General features: G+C 48.3%; 3 protein-coding genes across 3 annotated transcripts; 1 reads left to right on the forward strand and 2 right to left on the reverse strand.

Moving 5' to 3' along the window:
- Nucleotides 1-226: 226 nt before the first annotated feature.
- Nucleotides 227-4,107, reverse strand: LOC125518255 (NAC domain-containing protein 43-like). Its single transcript, XM_087536343.1, has 3 exons — nt 2,774-4,107; nt 2,308-2,624; nt 227-1,493 (listed from the first exon to the last, which is right to left on the reverse strand). The coding sequence occupies exons 1-3, from the start codon at nt 2,943-2,945 to the stop codon at nt 771-773; spliced, it is 1,212 nt and encodes a 403-aa protein (XP_087392469.1). The 5' UTR covers nt 2,946-4,107; the 3' UTR covers nt 227-770.
- Nucleotides 4,108-4,912: 805 nt separating this feature from the next.
- LOC125523265 (serine/threonine-protein phosphatase 7 long form homolog) lies at nt 4,913-6,804 on the forward strand. Its single transcript, XM_087535444.1, has 4 exons — nt 4,913-5,339; nt 5,430-6,050; nt 6,137-6,388; nt 6,468-6,804. The coding sequence occupies exons 1-4, from the start codon at nt 5,271-5,273 to the stop codon at nt 6,690-6,692; spliced, it is 1,167 nt and encodes a 388-aa protein (XP_087391570.1). The 5' UTR covers nt 4,913-5,270; the 3' UTR covers nt 6,693-6,804.
- Nucleotides 6,805-11,145: 4,341 nt separating this feature from the next.
- LOC147957539 (uncharacterized) lies at nt 11,146-12,777 on the reverse strand. Its single transcript, XM_087531752.1, has one exon. The coding sequence runs from the start codon at nt 12,775-12,777 to the stop codon at nt 11,146-11,148; it is 1,632 nt and encodes a 543-aa protein (XP_087387878.1).
- Nucleotides 12,778-13,499: the final 722 nt, after the last annotated feature.

The following is a 13,499-nucleotide window of genomic DNA, read 5'->3' on the forward strand; positions in this document are numbered from 1 at the left end:
TGTTTGGTCTTTCTGCCACTCAGATAGGTTATTTGGAAGGTTAAACCCAACCAACATACAGAACTCTCTCTTAGAGATCAATCATCCAAACATGGCTAGTGCAAAATTAATAGATTAGAGGGAATGTACATATACAAATCATGCAACAAAGAACCAAAACAAAATAATAAATAATCTATATATATTCTGGTATTAAAGTTATAATTCATCACATCCAAAATTACATCTGATGGATCACAATCATGTTAGACAGCTCATGAGATATTTGTATTGAAGAACGGGGGAGAGTAGATGCCACAAAGCTATTGCTTTGGACCCATAGTCCAAGGAGCGCTACCCACACATGGTCATCGGTGCAACAAAGTTGATGGGGCAGGGGTGCGAAAGTTCCCGCATATTCATGGATGGGCTGGGGAGGGGATATATAAAGGGGTCAGGATGAAGAGGCACTAGGGGGAGGTGTTCTCCATCATCTTAGGTTATTTATATCTACTTCTACTTTTCCGTAGGACATGTAATATTGTCTTTGGATAGGACCTCCTCTGTCTTAGGTTATTTATATCCACTTTTACTTTTTCTGTATGACACCTTTCGTTTAGACGCACTGACTCTTGCATCTTCCTATGTACTCCCTCCATATGATAATTCTCGTTGTGGTTTTAGTTCAGGAGTACTAGAATCTACACATTCATTTGGTGCGATGGTATTAGCTTGATATATGAAAATTTTCCTTATAGAAAAAAAGGCTAGTTTGGTCCGCTAGGACAGTGTCAGCATCCGACAGCCTTAAAACAGGACCTCGTCAAGTCTGCGTGTAGCGATGACACCGGCCGCGTCAGGCTCCACAGGTCGCCGTCGCCGGCCCCGGTGACGGAGGGAGTGTACAGCGAGACACCGCCAGAGTAGGAGGTGGCGCCACCGAGCTCGTCGGCGATATAGGACATGCCGTTCGTCGTCTTGACCAACGTGGGGTCAGAGAGGCTGTTGAGCTCGCACGCCGTCAGCCGGTCAAGATCGTCCCAGTCGCCGCCGTACTCGGCCGGCGGCGGCAGGATCCCGCTGGGGACGACGTGCTCGAGCGGCGGGAGCTTCATGAACTTGTCGTACAGGGTGCTGCTGCCGCTGTGGCACGCGCTGTTGATCAGGTGGTCCAGCGCTGACGATGATGGGTTGGTGGGCTTGGTCTCCTGCCTGCACGATGCCGTGGATGAGCGGCCCATGTAGCTGAGGATGTGGCCGAGCCCGTCGTCGCTGGCGGAGCAGTGCATCATCTGCGCCTTGGCGCGGTCGCTGCCGGCCATCAACGTCGACGAGCAGTTGCTCTGGCTGCTCCCCATGGCACCGGCGCCGACTAGCTTGCTGGACGCTGCGCCGCCACCGCCGCGGTTCTGGCCAGCTTGGCGCTGCACGACGATGTTCTTCTTCTTGAACACCCGGCAGATGACCCACCCGTCCTCCGGCGCCGACGGCTGTTCGCCGGCTAGGCCTTGTATCTGCTCATATGATACGGATAGACACCATCAATTGACTAATCAAGCGCCCGTGACGAGCCTAATTACCTGCAATTTTTTGTTGAGACTAGATTTACATTTTCAAAGAAACTTCTCCCTCCATCTCATAATATAAAAATGTTCTTCAAGCTAACTACCTAAGGCAGCTCAAAAGGCATGTCGATTCATCATCATGCATGCATGTACGTAGTGTTTGACGCTTGAAAAGCCTCGCTCGGTAATGGAGGTTTGTTACTAGTTTGTCATATGCCGGTGTCTCCGTGCACAAAGGTCCACTATTCGATTATTTGGACATACCTGTAGCAGCAGTAGTACCAAGGGACCAAGGACTTAACTTTGCTATATTTTTTCATAGCTTCTACCCATAGTTAAATGGTGCATCTGATAATATTGATTTCATATTATGAATGTATATATTTTTTAATATAAAGTTAGTCAAACTTTATAAAGCTTGACTTTGACCAAACCTTATATGCGGACTAAAAAAACGGAGGGAGTAGTATAACATCCGTCCCCACTCGCAAATTACAATTAATTCCATTGCATCATGTGTCATGTGTGTCGCCATTCCCAGCCACCACCCGGACATAATCTTCACTAGACTTTGTCGTCTACAGCCGCATATGTGCCACGTCTACATACACAGAAAGTGTGCGTACAGTACGTACATTGATCGCACGCATGCACCACTAGCGAACGATCTCCATCCCTGTCGGCCGGCCGCCGTGCATGCAATTGCGACGTACTACAGTATTGTACAGTCTGGAGAGAGGGACTGTACTAGTAGAGCACATACCGGGAATGAGTCACTGGAGTAGTTGGTGGCCTCGCCGGCCGTGGGGTTGACGGGGGCGGCGTCGTCGAGGCGGTACTCATGCATGATCCAGTCGGACTTGTGGCCGTGCGGGGCGCGGCCCTTGTAGAAGACGAGCGTCTTGCGCATGCCGATGCGGCCGGACCCGGCGGTGGAGTAGATGGCCTTGTCCCGGCCGGTGGCCTTCCAGAACCCGGCGGCGGTGGCGCGGTTGGTGCGTGTCCCCGTCGGATACTTCTTGTCCTTGTGGCTGAACAGATACCAGTCGTTCTGCGGGCCAGTTCCGATCCGGCACCGCTCTGCATGCGTTTTTTCCATGGCCGATTAGTTCACCATCCATACAGGAGAAGTATCAAGATGCAAACTGCTCTCTCCGTTTCATAATATAAGAGCATTCTTGAAACTAAACGGTAGTGTAGAAGATGAACAAAGGAACTCATGCACTCACCTTGGATGTCCCATGGCTCGAGCTTGTTGAGATCGACGTCGCGGATGACGTCGAGGTCGATGCGCTGGGACGCCACCTTCTTGGCGAGGTAGTAGGTGAGCAGCTCCTCCTCCGTTGGGTGGAACCGGAACCCCGGCGGCACCACCGACTGCCCATTCACGGAGATGCTCATGGTGGATCGGTGAATCTCACGCACACAGAGATCACTATAGGATAGATAAAGAAGACACTACTATAGCTGGAGTGAAATGCTACACACAACTAGCGATAATTGATGGGAGGGAGCAGGAGGGGAGGGGAAACGATGGAGTCGATCGAGTCGAGGGGGATGAGGTTGTTGCCGGTGATGGGGCGCAAGGAAACAATGGCAATGGACGGGGGGTAGTTATATATAGCTACTGCCAAGCTAGCTAGCCTTGTAATAGGATTAGTTAAGTTCGTTCCAGAGGAGAAGTGCCACCAACCTTGAGAGGAAACGCCACGGTGGTCCTCACCGGCAAGGAGAGAGAGAGAGAGAGAGAGAGAGAGAGAGAGAGAGAGAGAGAGAGAGAGAGAGAGAGAGAGAGAGAGAGAGGAGGAGGAGCTCCGAGAAAGGACAGCGACCTTAAAAATCTCCACGAAAACCATACCCCAAACCGAGCTGATCCCCACCGCCATCGCCGGGTAAATCATCAGGCACCACGGGATGGCCAGCATAACCACCACGGCAACAGAACAGCACCGTCGATCAGCAAGACAGCAACAGGAACGGTCGATCAATGTGTGCGTGCCAGCCGTTTCTCTCTTTTCGTTCATGTTCATGGTTGACGTTGTCATAAATTACAAGAGGAAATTAAGCAGCAGAAAGTAAAAGATGTGTGTGTGCCAGCCGTTTCTCTCTTTTCTTTCATGTTCATGCGTGACGCTGTCATAAATTATTAAGGGGAAATCAAGTTCCACAAGGTAGTAAAAGTTAGCTATTGGAGGGAAGAAAGCCCGGAGCAATAAGTGGAACAGCTTTCTTGACTTCTGATAAAGAAGGGTGTGCATATGCATGGATGTTGATTCTGCAGCTCAGTTGTAGGGTTCGGCCCTGCTGTGCATATCTGTCTCCTGCTTTCCCCCCTACAGGAGCCAAAAGCGAGGATGGAGACTAGAAATTGATAGAAATAATTGCCTTTGAAAATTATTGATAGAACAATGGATGTTGACTTTGATATTTCAAGGTACACTACAACTGTGCTGGGAGTACCTAATTCACTGACCAAAGTTGCGGATGGAGTTTGTAGTTTATTGATGGGTTTTTTGATTTTTTGCCACCACTTACTTTGCACTTCGACAATTTGCCACTGCTTACATTGTAATTGATATTCTGCCACTTTTTACGTTGGACTTTGATATTTTGCCACTTTTTCACATAAAAACAATAATTGCAAATGATAAACATAGTATATGCATAAAACAATGGACGAAACTACCCTTTCTGCTAGTTTTACAAGTGCATCCAGTCAATTCACCGATTGAAATCAAAACGGCAGGGATGAACTGGCTCACCGCCGCCGGAGTACTAAATGCCGTAGGTGGCTGGCGTCGGTGGCACAGCCGTGCTGCTCCCTGCCTCCCTTGTTGCTCGTGCTGCTCCCGCCGCCGGGGTTCTGCTGCAGAGAGGAGCGAAAGGGCAATTTTGACTATTTTGACCTGTGGACGAAATCAATTCACAAAATGAACTGCCCGTGAAACTATTTCACATCACTGACCCTTTTGTGTAGCGCCCGCCACGCAGGCGCCACACCCTACTGTGCAGCGCCTAGCTCGGGGGCGTTGCACCTCAGTCCACCGTGGCAGCCCCTGGGCCCGCACCCAGCAGTGCAGCGCCTCAGAGCTAGGCGCTGCACCGTAATGTGCAGCGCCCGGCCCGCAGGCGCTGCACTGTGACTTAGATGCCAGCCGCCCGCTGCCCCCCCCCACCCCACCCATTCGTTCCAGAGGAGTTACAGAACAGGCGGCCGGCGGCTTCCTCCTCTCCCCCTCTCAATCCCCTCTTAAAAAATCGTCAAATCTGACGATTTGGCCCGTGGATTCCTTCACCAATCCATCCTAGAAGGTACTTTTCTTCGATCCCCTTCTTTCTATCCATAGAATGTATGCTATTTCGGAGATTTGAGGAACCCTTGTTTGAATCTTGTGTGTATTAGATTTAGGGAATTTTTGTTTGAATCTTGCATGTATTAGATTTGGGGAACCCTTGTTAGACTAGAATGTGGTTTGGATACATAGGTTGACATGTTATTTATATAGTTTGGATACATAGGTTGACATTTTATTTATATGGAAAAGATATTTGTATTGAATCTTGCATGAGGTAGGCTTAGTTTAGTTTATTGAAATTACATTTGTATTGGCAAGAATGGTTTGGATACATATGCTTTGTATTTTGCATCTAGTAGGCGTACTTTAGTTTATTTGTATTGAAAAGATAATCGTGTTGACAAGAAAGCTTTCTTTCAAAATTGTTAGGATGGTTTGGCTTCTCGATGATCACTGGGACAAACAACACCGGTCGTACGCTATGGCGGTGGAGCAGCGGGTAATAATGAAAGTGGCCTGTTTTATGAATTTCGTATTTATTTCAAACACAAATGCCCCATATGTAATGTTATGAATTGTTTGTTTGTAGGCGCTTGCACCTTTGAAGCTTCGTTCTCACGGGGTCACCCTTGGGTGGATGCGCTATGATGAGCGATACACACCGTATGTAAGGGAGACAGGACTTCTCCCTTTCATTCATATGGTCAGACGGTCGACGCCACCCAACAATGCTCCAGCACTCACCGCGCTTATTGATCATTGGCGGCCGGAGACACATAGTTTCCATCTACGGACCGGGGAGATGACAGTGACGCTCCAGGATATTGCTATGATCACCGGTCTTCCTATCGATGGGAATCCTCTATGTATGAGCACCGACTCCGATGGGTGGCGCGCGCAGATGCATGCCCTTATCGGTATGGTTCCTCCGGAGCCTCCGGAACCAGCAGCAGAAAACAAGAAGAAGGAAAGAGTCGCAGCCGGTGCTACTTTCACGTGGATTACTGAGCACTTTGGTACTTGCCCACCGGAAGCTGATGAGGACACGGTCAAGATATATGCTCGTGTCTACATGTGGTATGTGATATCCAGGACTATGTTTGCTGATGGCACAGGCAAGAATGCTCCATGGATGTGGCTGAAGGCGTTGACCGTCTTCGATAGCAAATGGAGTTGGGGTTCGGCGACACTGGCTTACTTGTATAGACAGGTATGAAGTTGTTTCTTTTTCGCTTCATTGCTACATTATGAATGCGATCTTGCTCTTAATTGAACCATGTTCTCTTTTATGTGCAGTTGGACGAAGCCTGTTGTAGGTCATCTGGAGGTATTGGTGGTTGTTTGCTCGCACTTTCCATATGGAGCTGGGAGCGTTTGCCGGTTGGACGTCTGAAGAAGGTGAAGTACGATGATTGGGACGACAAAGGCGACCTACTACGGCTACCCACTTGGGCTTACAAGTGGGATGTGATAAATGAGACGACAGATGATCCCTCGGTCATGTACAAGTTGTACCAGAGTGAGCTTGACGCGATCACGCCTGAGCAGGTGAATTGACATGGCATAAGTGATTATGATGCTTCTATTGCAACTCGATATCAATTTTGCATTCTATCCCATTTTGCAGGTGATATGGGAGCCGTATGGAACAGGAGATATTTTTGGTAACCCTTTAGAGTTCAGGCTAAATCCGATGTGCACTAGGGATAGGGATCTCTGGCGTATGCGGTGCCCACTCATATGCAACTGGGCGGTTGAGCTTCACCTCCCACATCGAGTGCGCCGTCAGTTTGGTTTGTTCCAGGCACATCCGCCGGAGTGGGAGGACACGGACAAGTTGCTACACGCGTAAGATATAATTAACCTTGAGTACTTAGCAGCTTCTCGGCGGTTTCGATGCTACTAATATTATGTTTCTAACTTGCAGGTTGGATAGGAAAAGGCAGCGGAAGATTAAGGATTGGGCCAAGCATCACAGAAAGTATGTCGTACAGTTTGCGCTTAGTGTGGAGCAAGCTAGGGATGGAAAAGGAGTCCAGCTTCGTGAGCACTGCCCTGTAGCGTTCAACAACTATCTCACATGGTTTCTTGCAAGTACCCGTGTGGAGGTATGCAAGCCGGCGTATGCTGAGGAGATTTTGGAAGAACCCACTGTTTTTGATGAGGTAGCCCAACACTAGTACAACGCATTAGTCAGGAAAGGCAACTCAGTGATCCCTTCAGCTACAATGATGAACTTTGTGGTATTTGCCCTCTTTGCTTTACATTCACACTATTCACATCTTCGCTTGCCTAACACGTTAATACCATTTCTGTTCATAGCGTGCCCAGATCAAGAAAGCAGCTGATGAGACCGAGACTATTCTTGAAACAACCCCGGCTGGAAAAAGCGATGGAGAAGGTGCACTTCGAGCATTCATCAAGGTTCACATCTCCTTCAAACTAGCACTTAACATGTGTTGCTACGTTCGATGTCTCATTCACTTGTACATGTTGCAGCGCCAGGGCCAAAAGTTAAGGCGGCTATCAAACCTTTTTGGTTGTCGTGACCCCGAGTATGTATCACCAGAATGGTCTAGGTCGGCGACACCATCAGATCCCGCTTCGGGCCAGAGCCATGGTGATCATTTGGAGGATGAGGATGTGGGTGTGGTCACCCAAGAGGTATGACATGAGCATATATATCCAATTGTTGATGCATTGCTAACTATATCCTCACACACGGTCTTTCCATATCTTTTGTTGATGCATAGGTTGCTGATGATGATATGACCTTGGGGACGTACCAGGTTAGGTCTAGATACATGCTAAAGCCTAGAAAGGGAATCAACAAGTACACACCTGAAGACTTCACCGAAAGAGGCAAAAGGACGGTCGGCACCTCGCGGATGGCGGCTTTGGATGACTATTTGGATGACCATGTCGATGACGTGGAGGAACCGGAGCCGGAGCGGGAGCGTGTTCCTCTTCCTAGGAAGGTCAAGAAGTTAGCCAGCAAGAGGGGGGGAGCAGCCAAAAAGCGCTCAAGGAACTAGCTCTTCTTAGGAACCAGCCATAGTCCTTTATTTGTGGTAGCTCTATGTTGAACTTGATCCTCTTTGTATGTCTTAGTTATGTTGAACTTGGAGTTGACGTCTTAGCAATGTTGAACTTGATCCTTTATGTTGCACTTGTTGTCTTAATAATGTTGAACTTGATCTTCATTAGCTTCACCATTAAAGCCCTCATCTTGATCATTCACATTGGCAATCTCGACATGTTTGAACTGGTCTGGATCCTCGAGGGTGACCTCAACTCCCTGCTCAACCACATTGAACTCTGAACCATGACAATCACCCTCTGGGTGCACCAAGTCCCCCTCTCCCTTCCTCATCTCTACCTGATAATGATTTTGTTTGCAAGCTTGCGCCTAGAGCTAAGGCGTTGCACACATGGACTGAGCTAACCAGAGAGCAAACACTCTGGTTGCAAGCTACAGCCACTGCAGCGCCTGGCACCGAGGCGCCACACTCTAAAGCCTAGCTACTAGGCGTTGCACTGTAGAGTGTGGCGCCTCGGTGCTAGGCGCTGCATGGGCTGTAGCTTGCAAACAGAAAGTTTGCTCTCTATTTAGCTCAGTCCATGTGTGCAACGCCTCAGCTCTAGGCGCTGCACTATACAGTGTGACGCCTAGAGCCGAGGCATTGCACACATGGACTGAGCTAAACAGAGAGCAAACACTCTATTTGCAAGCTACAGCCCATGCAGCGCCTAGCACCGAGGCGCCACACTGTGCAGTGCAACGCCCAGTAGCTAGGCGTCGCACCTGTACTTAGCAAATTTTTTGACACACGCACACATATTCCGATGAGGAGAGATAGTAGCTCACGACACATAGCAAGCAAAGAACTGTGACACATAGTAGTTCACGATACATAGTACTTCACGACACATAGTAGTTCACGACACATAGTACTTCACGACACATACTAATTCATAATACATAGTACTTCATGACACATAGTAGATCACAACCAAATCGAAGAGGAGAGATAGTAGTTCATGACACATACTTGTTCACAACCAAATCGAAGAGCATAGTTTAGAGGATAACACGATTATCGTCCACAAGCAAGTTGAAGATGACATAGCTCTATTGCGTAGAGCAAGGCCCCTTTCCCTTCTTCTTCTTCTTCTCTTCTTCCTCTTCCTCCTCCCTTTTCCTTATGAGGTGGGCCTCCTTAACCACCCTTTTCATGAATATCTTTTCCTCCCTCTCTTTTTTTTCAGCTGCAATTGCCCAAAGCTTCATGGTTCCTTCTTCAAAATCCTTTTGACGCTTCTTCTGTGCCTCCTCACATTTCCTCACCAATACTTGCTCCCTAGCGCGCATCGCATTTGACGCTCTCTCTTCTTCCTTCCTCTTCTCCTCAAGCTCCTCTTCCTTTTTCTTCTTTAGCTTGGCTGCATCCTCCTCTCTAAGCTTCTTCGCAGCCTTCTCCCACCATCCCGCCATCTCATCTTCGCCATCCTCCTTCATTGTTGGTTTGTTGGGTTGGGAAGCCGCCATACCTACAATGAGTGAAACATAATGGTTAGTAAAGACAATACAAACAAATGGAACATATGAAAAAAAAGAACATATGGAAAACAAGAACATTTGAAACATTATAGTTAGTGAGCAACATACGGAAATGGTCCATCGAGGTATCCAAACATTCCTCTATAACGACCTTGCCCTTGTCCATCACCACGGCCAAGTCCATCACCAAGGCCAAGACCATCACCACGGCCAACACCACCACCACGAGCTCTACCACCACCACGGCCTAGACTACCACCACCACGGCCTCTTGTAAGTCCTAGTTGCCGACCTCTTTGTTGCCTAGATCCTCTTTGACTAACACTTGGTTGGCTTGGCACTTGTTGGCTACCACTTGGTTGGCTAGGCACTTGTTGGCTACCACTAGGTTGGCTCCCACTTGGTTGCCTTGGCATTTGTTGGCTACCACTAGGTTGGCTCCCACTTGGTTGCCTTGGCACTTGTTGGCTACCACTAGGTTGGCTCCCACTTGGTTGCCTTGGCACTTGTTGGCTACCACGTTGTTGCCTTCGCACTTGTTGGCTACCTCTTGGTTGGCTTGGCACTTGTTGGCTACCACTTGGTTGGCTCCCTTGTGTAGCTCCTTGTTGGCTAGTGCTTGCATCATTTTTCTTGGACCTTTTCCTTGGTTTCGTACATTTTCTTTTGTTGTGGCCATGACCTTTGCATTCCCCACAACGGAAGCTCTCACGAGGCTCTTGGAATTGATCGTTTCCCGCTTCGCGGCGGCCACCATGGCCCCATCCGTCCATGTCGCCTCTAAAACGCTTTGTTTTACGTCTACCATGTTTAACAACCTTCAACTCCGGATCCGGCCATAGTTGAACTCCATGGTACTCCGGCCATTGTGATTGGTCAAAGTATGGGTGAAAGAGGGGAGCCCATGTTTTCTTGACCGTCATGATTGAGAACTCCAACTCCCTCACGGTGCGTGGGTGATTGATGTCCACATTTCTAACGCGACCGGCGGTATACAAATGTGAGCATGGGAGATGAAGCAACAATGGCCTCCCGCAAGAGCAATCACATTGTGTTAACGACACCTTCAAAGCCCGACCTCCATGTTGCCGGCCATCGTTTGTGGTTCCTCCTGGCTCTTTCACTTCATACTTCCACTCTTCGTTGTCATATAATATAGCTTCTTCTGAGTCCGCCTTTCATGATTGAAATTCTAACCATTCATCAACCTTGGGTGGGAACTTGTACTTGTACTTGCGCGGGTTCTCACCCGCTATCTGTGCATCAGTTTCCATTGAGTACTTTAGAAAGTACGCATTCATCTTGTCAAATGTGTATTGAACTATTGCCGTCACGGGTAATCCACGTGCACCTTTGAGCACCCTATTGAAGCATTCGGCCATATTGCTTGTCATTTGACCGTATCTTCGGCCATCTTCATCAAAAGCACGTGCCCACTTGTTCCGGTGGGGAATGTGCCTATTCATAAAGTCTTGACCCCCGTGATCAAGTTTTTTGTGTGCGAGCAATTTGTTCAACAAAGTGGCGAACCGCTTCTCGGAGAAAGCAAGACAACAATCTTGAAGATCATCGGCCAACTCCTTAAGGCCACATGCCCTATAGAAGTTCGAACAAAAGTGCCTCATGCACCATCGATGGTGCAACGGAGCATGCCCGGGAATGTCAATCTCCACTGCGTTAAGAATTCCTGCATGCCGATCCGATATGACACAAATTTTCCTTTGAGCGGGTAACACCTTCATCCTCAAAAGACGCATAAACCACTCCCAGTGTCATTGTTCTCCGCCTCAACCAAAGCAAATGCCAATGGCAACACCCGGTTATTGGCATCACTTGCTATCGCAACCAACAAGGTGCCCTTGTATTGTCCGGTCAAGAACGTGCCATCAATGGAGATGACCGGCCTACAGTGTTCGAAAGCCCTCACGCATTGCTCGAACGCCCAAAATGCACGGCCAAATACTCGGACTTTCTTTCCTTCATAAACCGTTGTTTGGTGCCCATGAGGCTTGACAACATGAACCATGCCCGGGTTTGTGGCGGCCATGGCTAACAACAACCTAGGGATTCGGTTGTATGCTTCCTCCCAAGTACCATACAACATCTTAAATGCGGCTTGCTTCGCCTTCCATGCCTTGCCGTACTTCACCTTGTAATGAAAGATGGCTTTCACAAGGTCAATGACATGTTGGACGCTCATTGTTGGAAGTGTGGATATTGAGTTGGAGAGCCTGTAAGCGATGAACTCAGACGTGAGTTGTCTGTGGTCTTGGGACACAATCTTGCCATCCACCCTTTTGCCTCGGCACATGTGAGTTGGCACACAACTCACTACGTGCCAAGCGGGACCTCCTTTCCATGGTCTTGCACGCACAATCCACGGACATATTTCATCTTCACATGCACATGCAACCGTGTAGCGCACATTGACGTCCGAATGCACCACCTTGTGTGGACGATAATGCGTAACCGAGTAGTTGTCGAGCCACATCTTCAATTCCAAGAAGGTTTCGAACTTACACCCTTTACCAATCCGGTTCTTGTCGTCTCCCAAATCACGGTGAGAGCTTGGCCTAACCCCAAGAGATATAGATTTGCCACCATCCACAACGGCTTCATCCGCGAGACTAACATCCTTGAACAATGGTGTCTTGTGATCCTGACCGAATACCTTCTCGAAAGCTTCGGCCTCCTTCACCGTGAACCCCTCCTCATCAACTTGTTCATCGGGACCTTCGTCATCCGAATCCGATGCATATGCACGGGAAAAAGGGATGGAATGGTCCATTGTCTCTTGCAAATGATATTTGTCAAGATCACCCACATTGTTGTCATGGAGATCAACTTTATTGTCATCGTCTGCATACTCATCATTGTCCTCTTGCAAAGCTTCATCTTGGTTGTTTGTAAACGGGCTCAATGTTGGCCTCACTTCTTGGGTCAAAAGAGGTTCAACAATTTCATCTCGCTTCAAGGGTGGGGGGCTACTAGCAACCAAAGGGGAGGGTTTCCGGTTCAAGTCCAAATGCAAATTTGAATCAACCTTCTTCGTTGCAAATAACTCAAGAGCCTTGTCAAGTGAATCGGCCACTGTTTCCTTGTATGCAACCCAACGTTGCTCCGAGTTGATACGCATTGTCTTCCAACGGATGTGCATTCCAAAACCTACATTATGCCTTCCCTCCAACTCAACGATATCACTAGGGTCCATCCAATTCAAATCTTTCCTCACTTGTTGCAAGAGCTCCGCATAGCTAGGACTACTATCAAACAACATATCTAGCTCATCCGGATCCGGTTCAATATTGCCTTTCAAGAAGGCGTCTTTGTCCCCATGATGAACAAACACACATGTTCTTCCCATCCCTATAAGCATTCAAACAACACATCGTAACATTGCTTCCATAAGTACTAATTTAAGGATTAACACGGAATACAAACCCTAATATATATATATATATATATATATATATATATATATATATATATATATATATATATATATATCAAACAACAACCCTAACCCTAACCCTAACCATAACCCTAACCCTAACCATAACCCTAACAATAACCCTAACCATAACCCTAGCACCAACATAAGAACACCCATAAGAATAACCCTAACATACTAACAAAGCCTAATCATAGGAAATTGGCAAACAAAGATCTCACATCTCCATGCAAATCTCTAGATCCAAACAAAACTAGGGTTTCCCAAACTAGCATTACTTGGATCAAAACAAGGGATCGGAGAAGATTACCTTGAGGGAGGGTATGGCTTCGAAATCCACGGACAAATTCTTCAAATTTGCAAGTTTTGGGAGAGGATTTGAGAGGGGGAGAGAGTGGGAGAGGGGGCAAAGCTCGGGTTGGGGTGTGTGGGGTGGGGGGAGTGGGGGAGGGGGGCCCAGCCGCTGGATAAGTCACAGTGCAGCGTCCGAACGCTAGGCGCTGCACATTACATGTGTGGCGCCTAGCTAGGAGGCGCTGCACTGCTGGGTGCGGGCCCAAGGACTGCCACGGTGGACTGGCGTGCAACGCCCCCGAGCTGGGCGCTGCACCGTAGGGTGTGGCGCCTGCGTGGCGGGCGCTACACAA

Source organism: Triticum urartu, chromosome 7A (genome assembly GCF_056163025.1).
Source record: "Triticum urartu cultivar PI428250 chromosome 7A, HENAU_Tu73, whole genome shotgun sequence".
Classification (NCBI taxonomy): domain Eukaryota; kingdom Viridiplantae; phylum Streptophyta; class Magnoliopsida; order Poales; family Poaceae; genus Triticum; species Triticum urartu.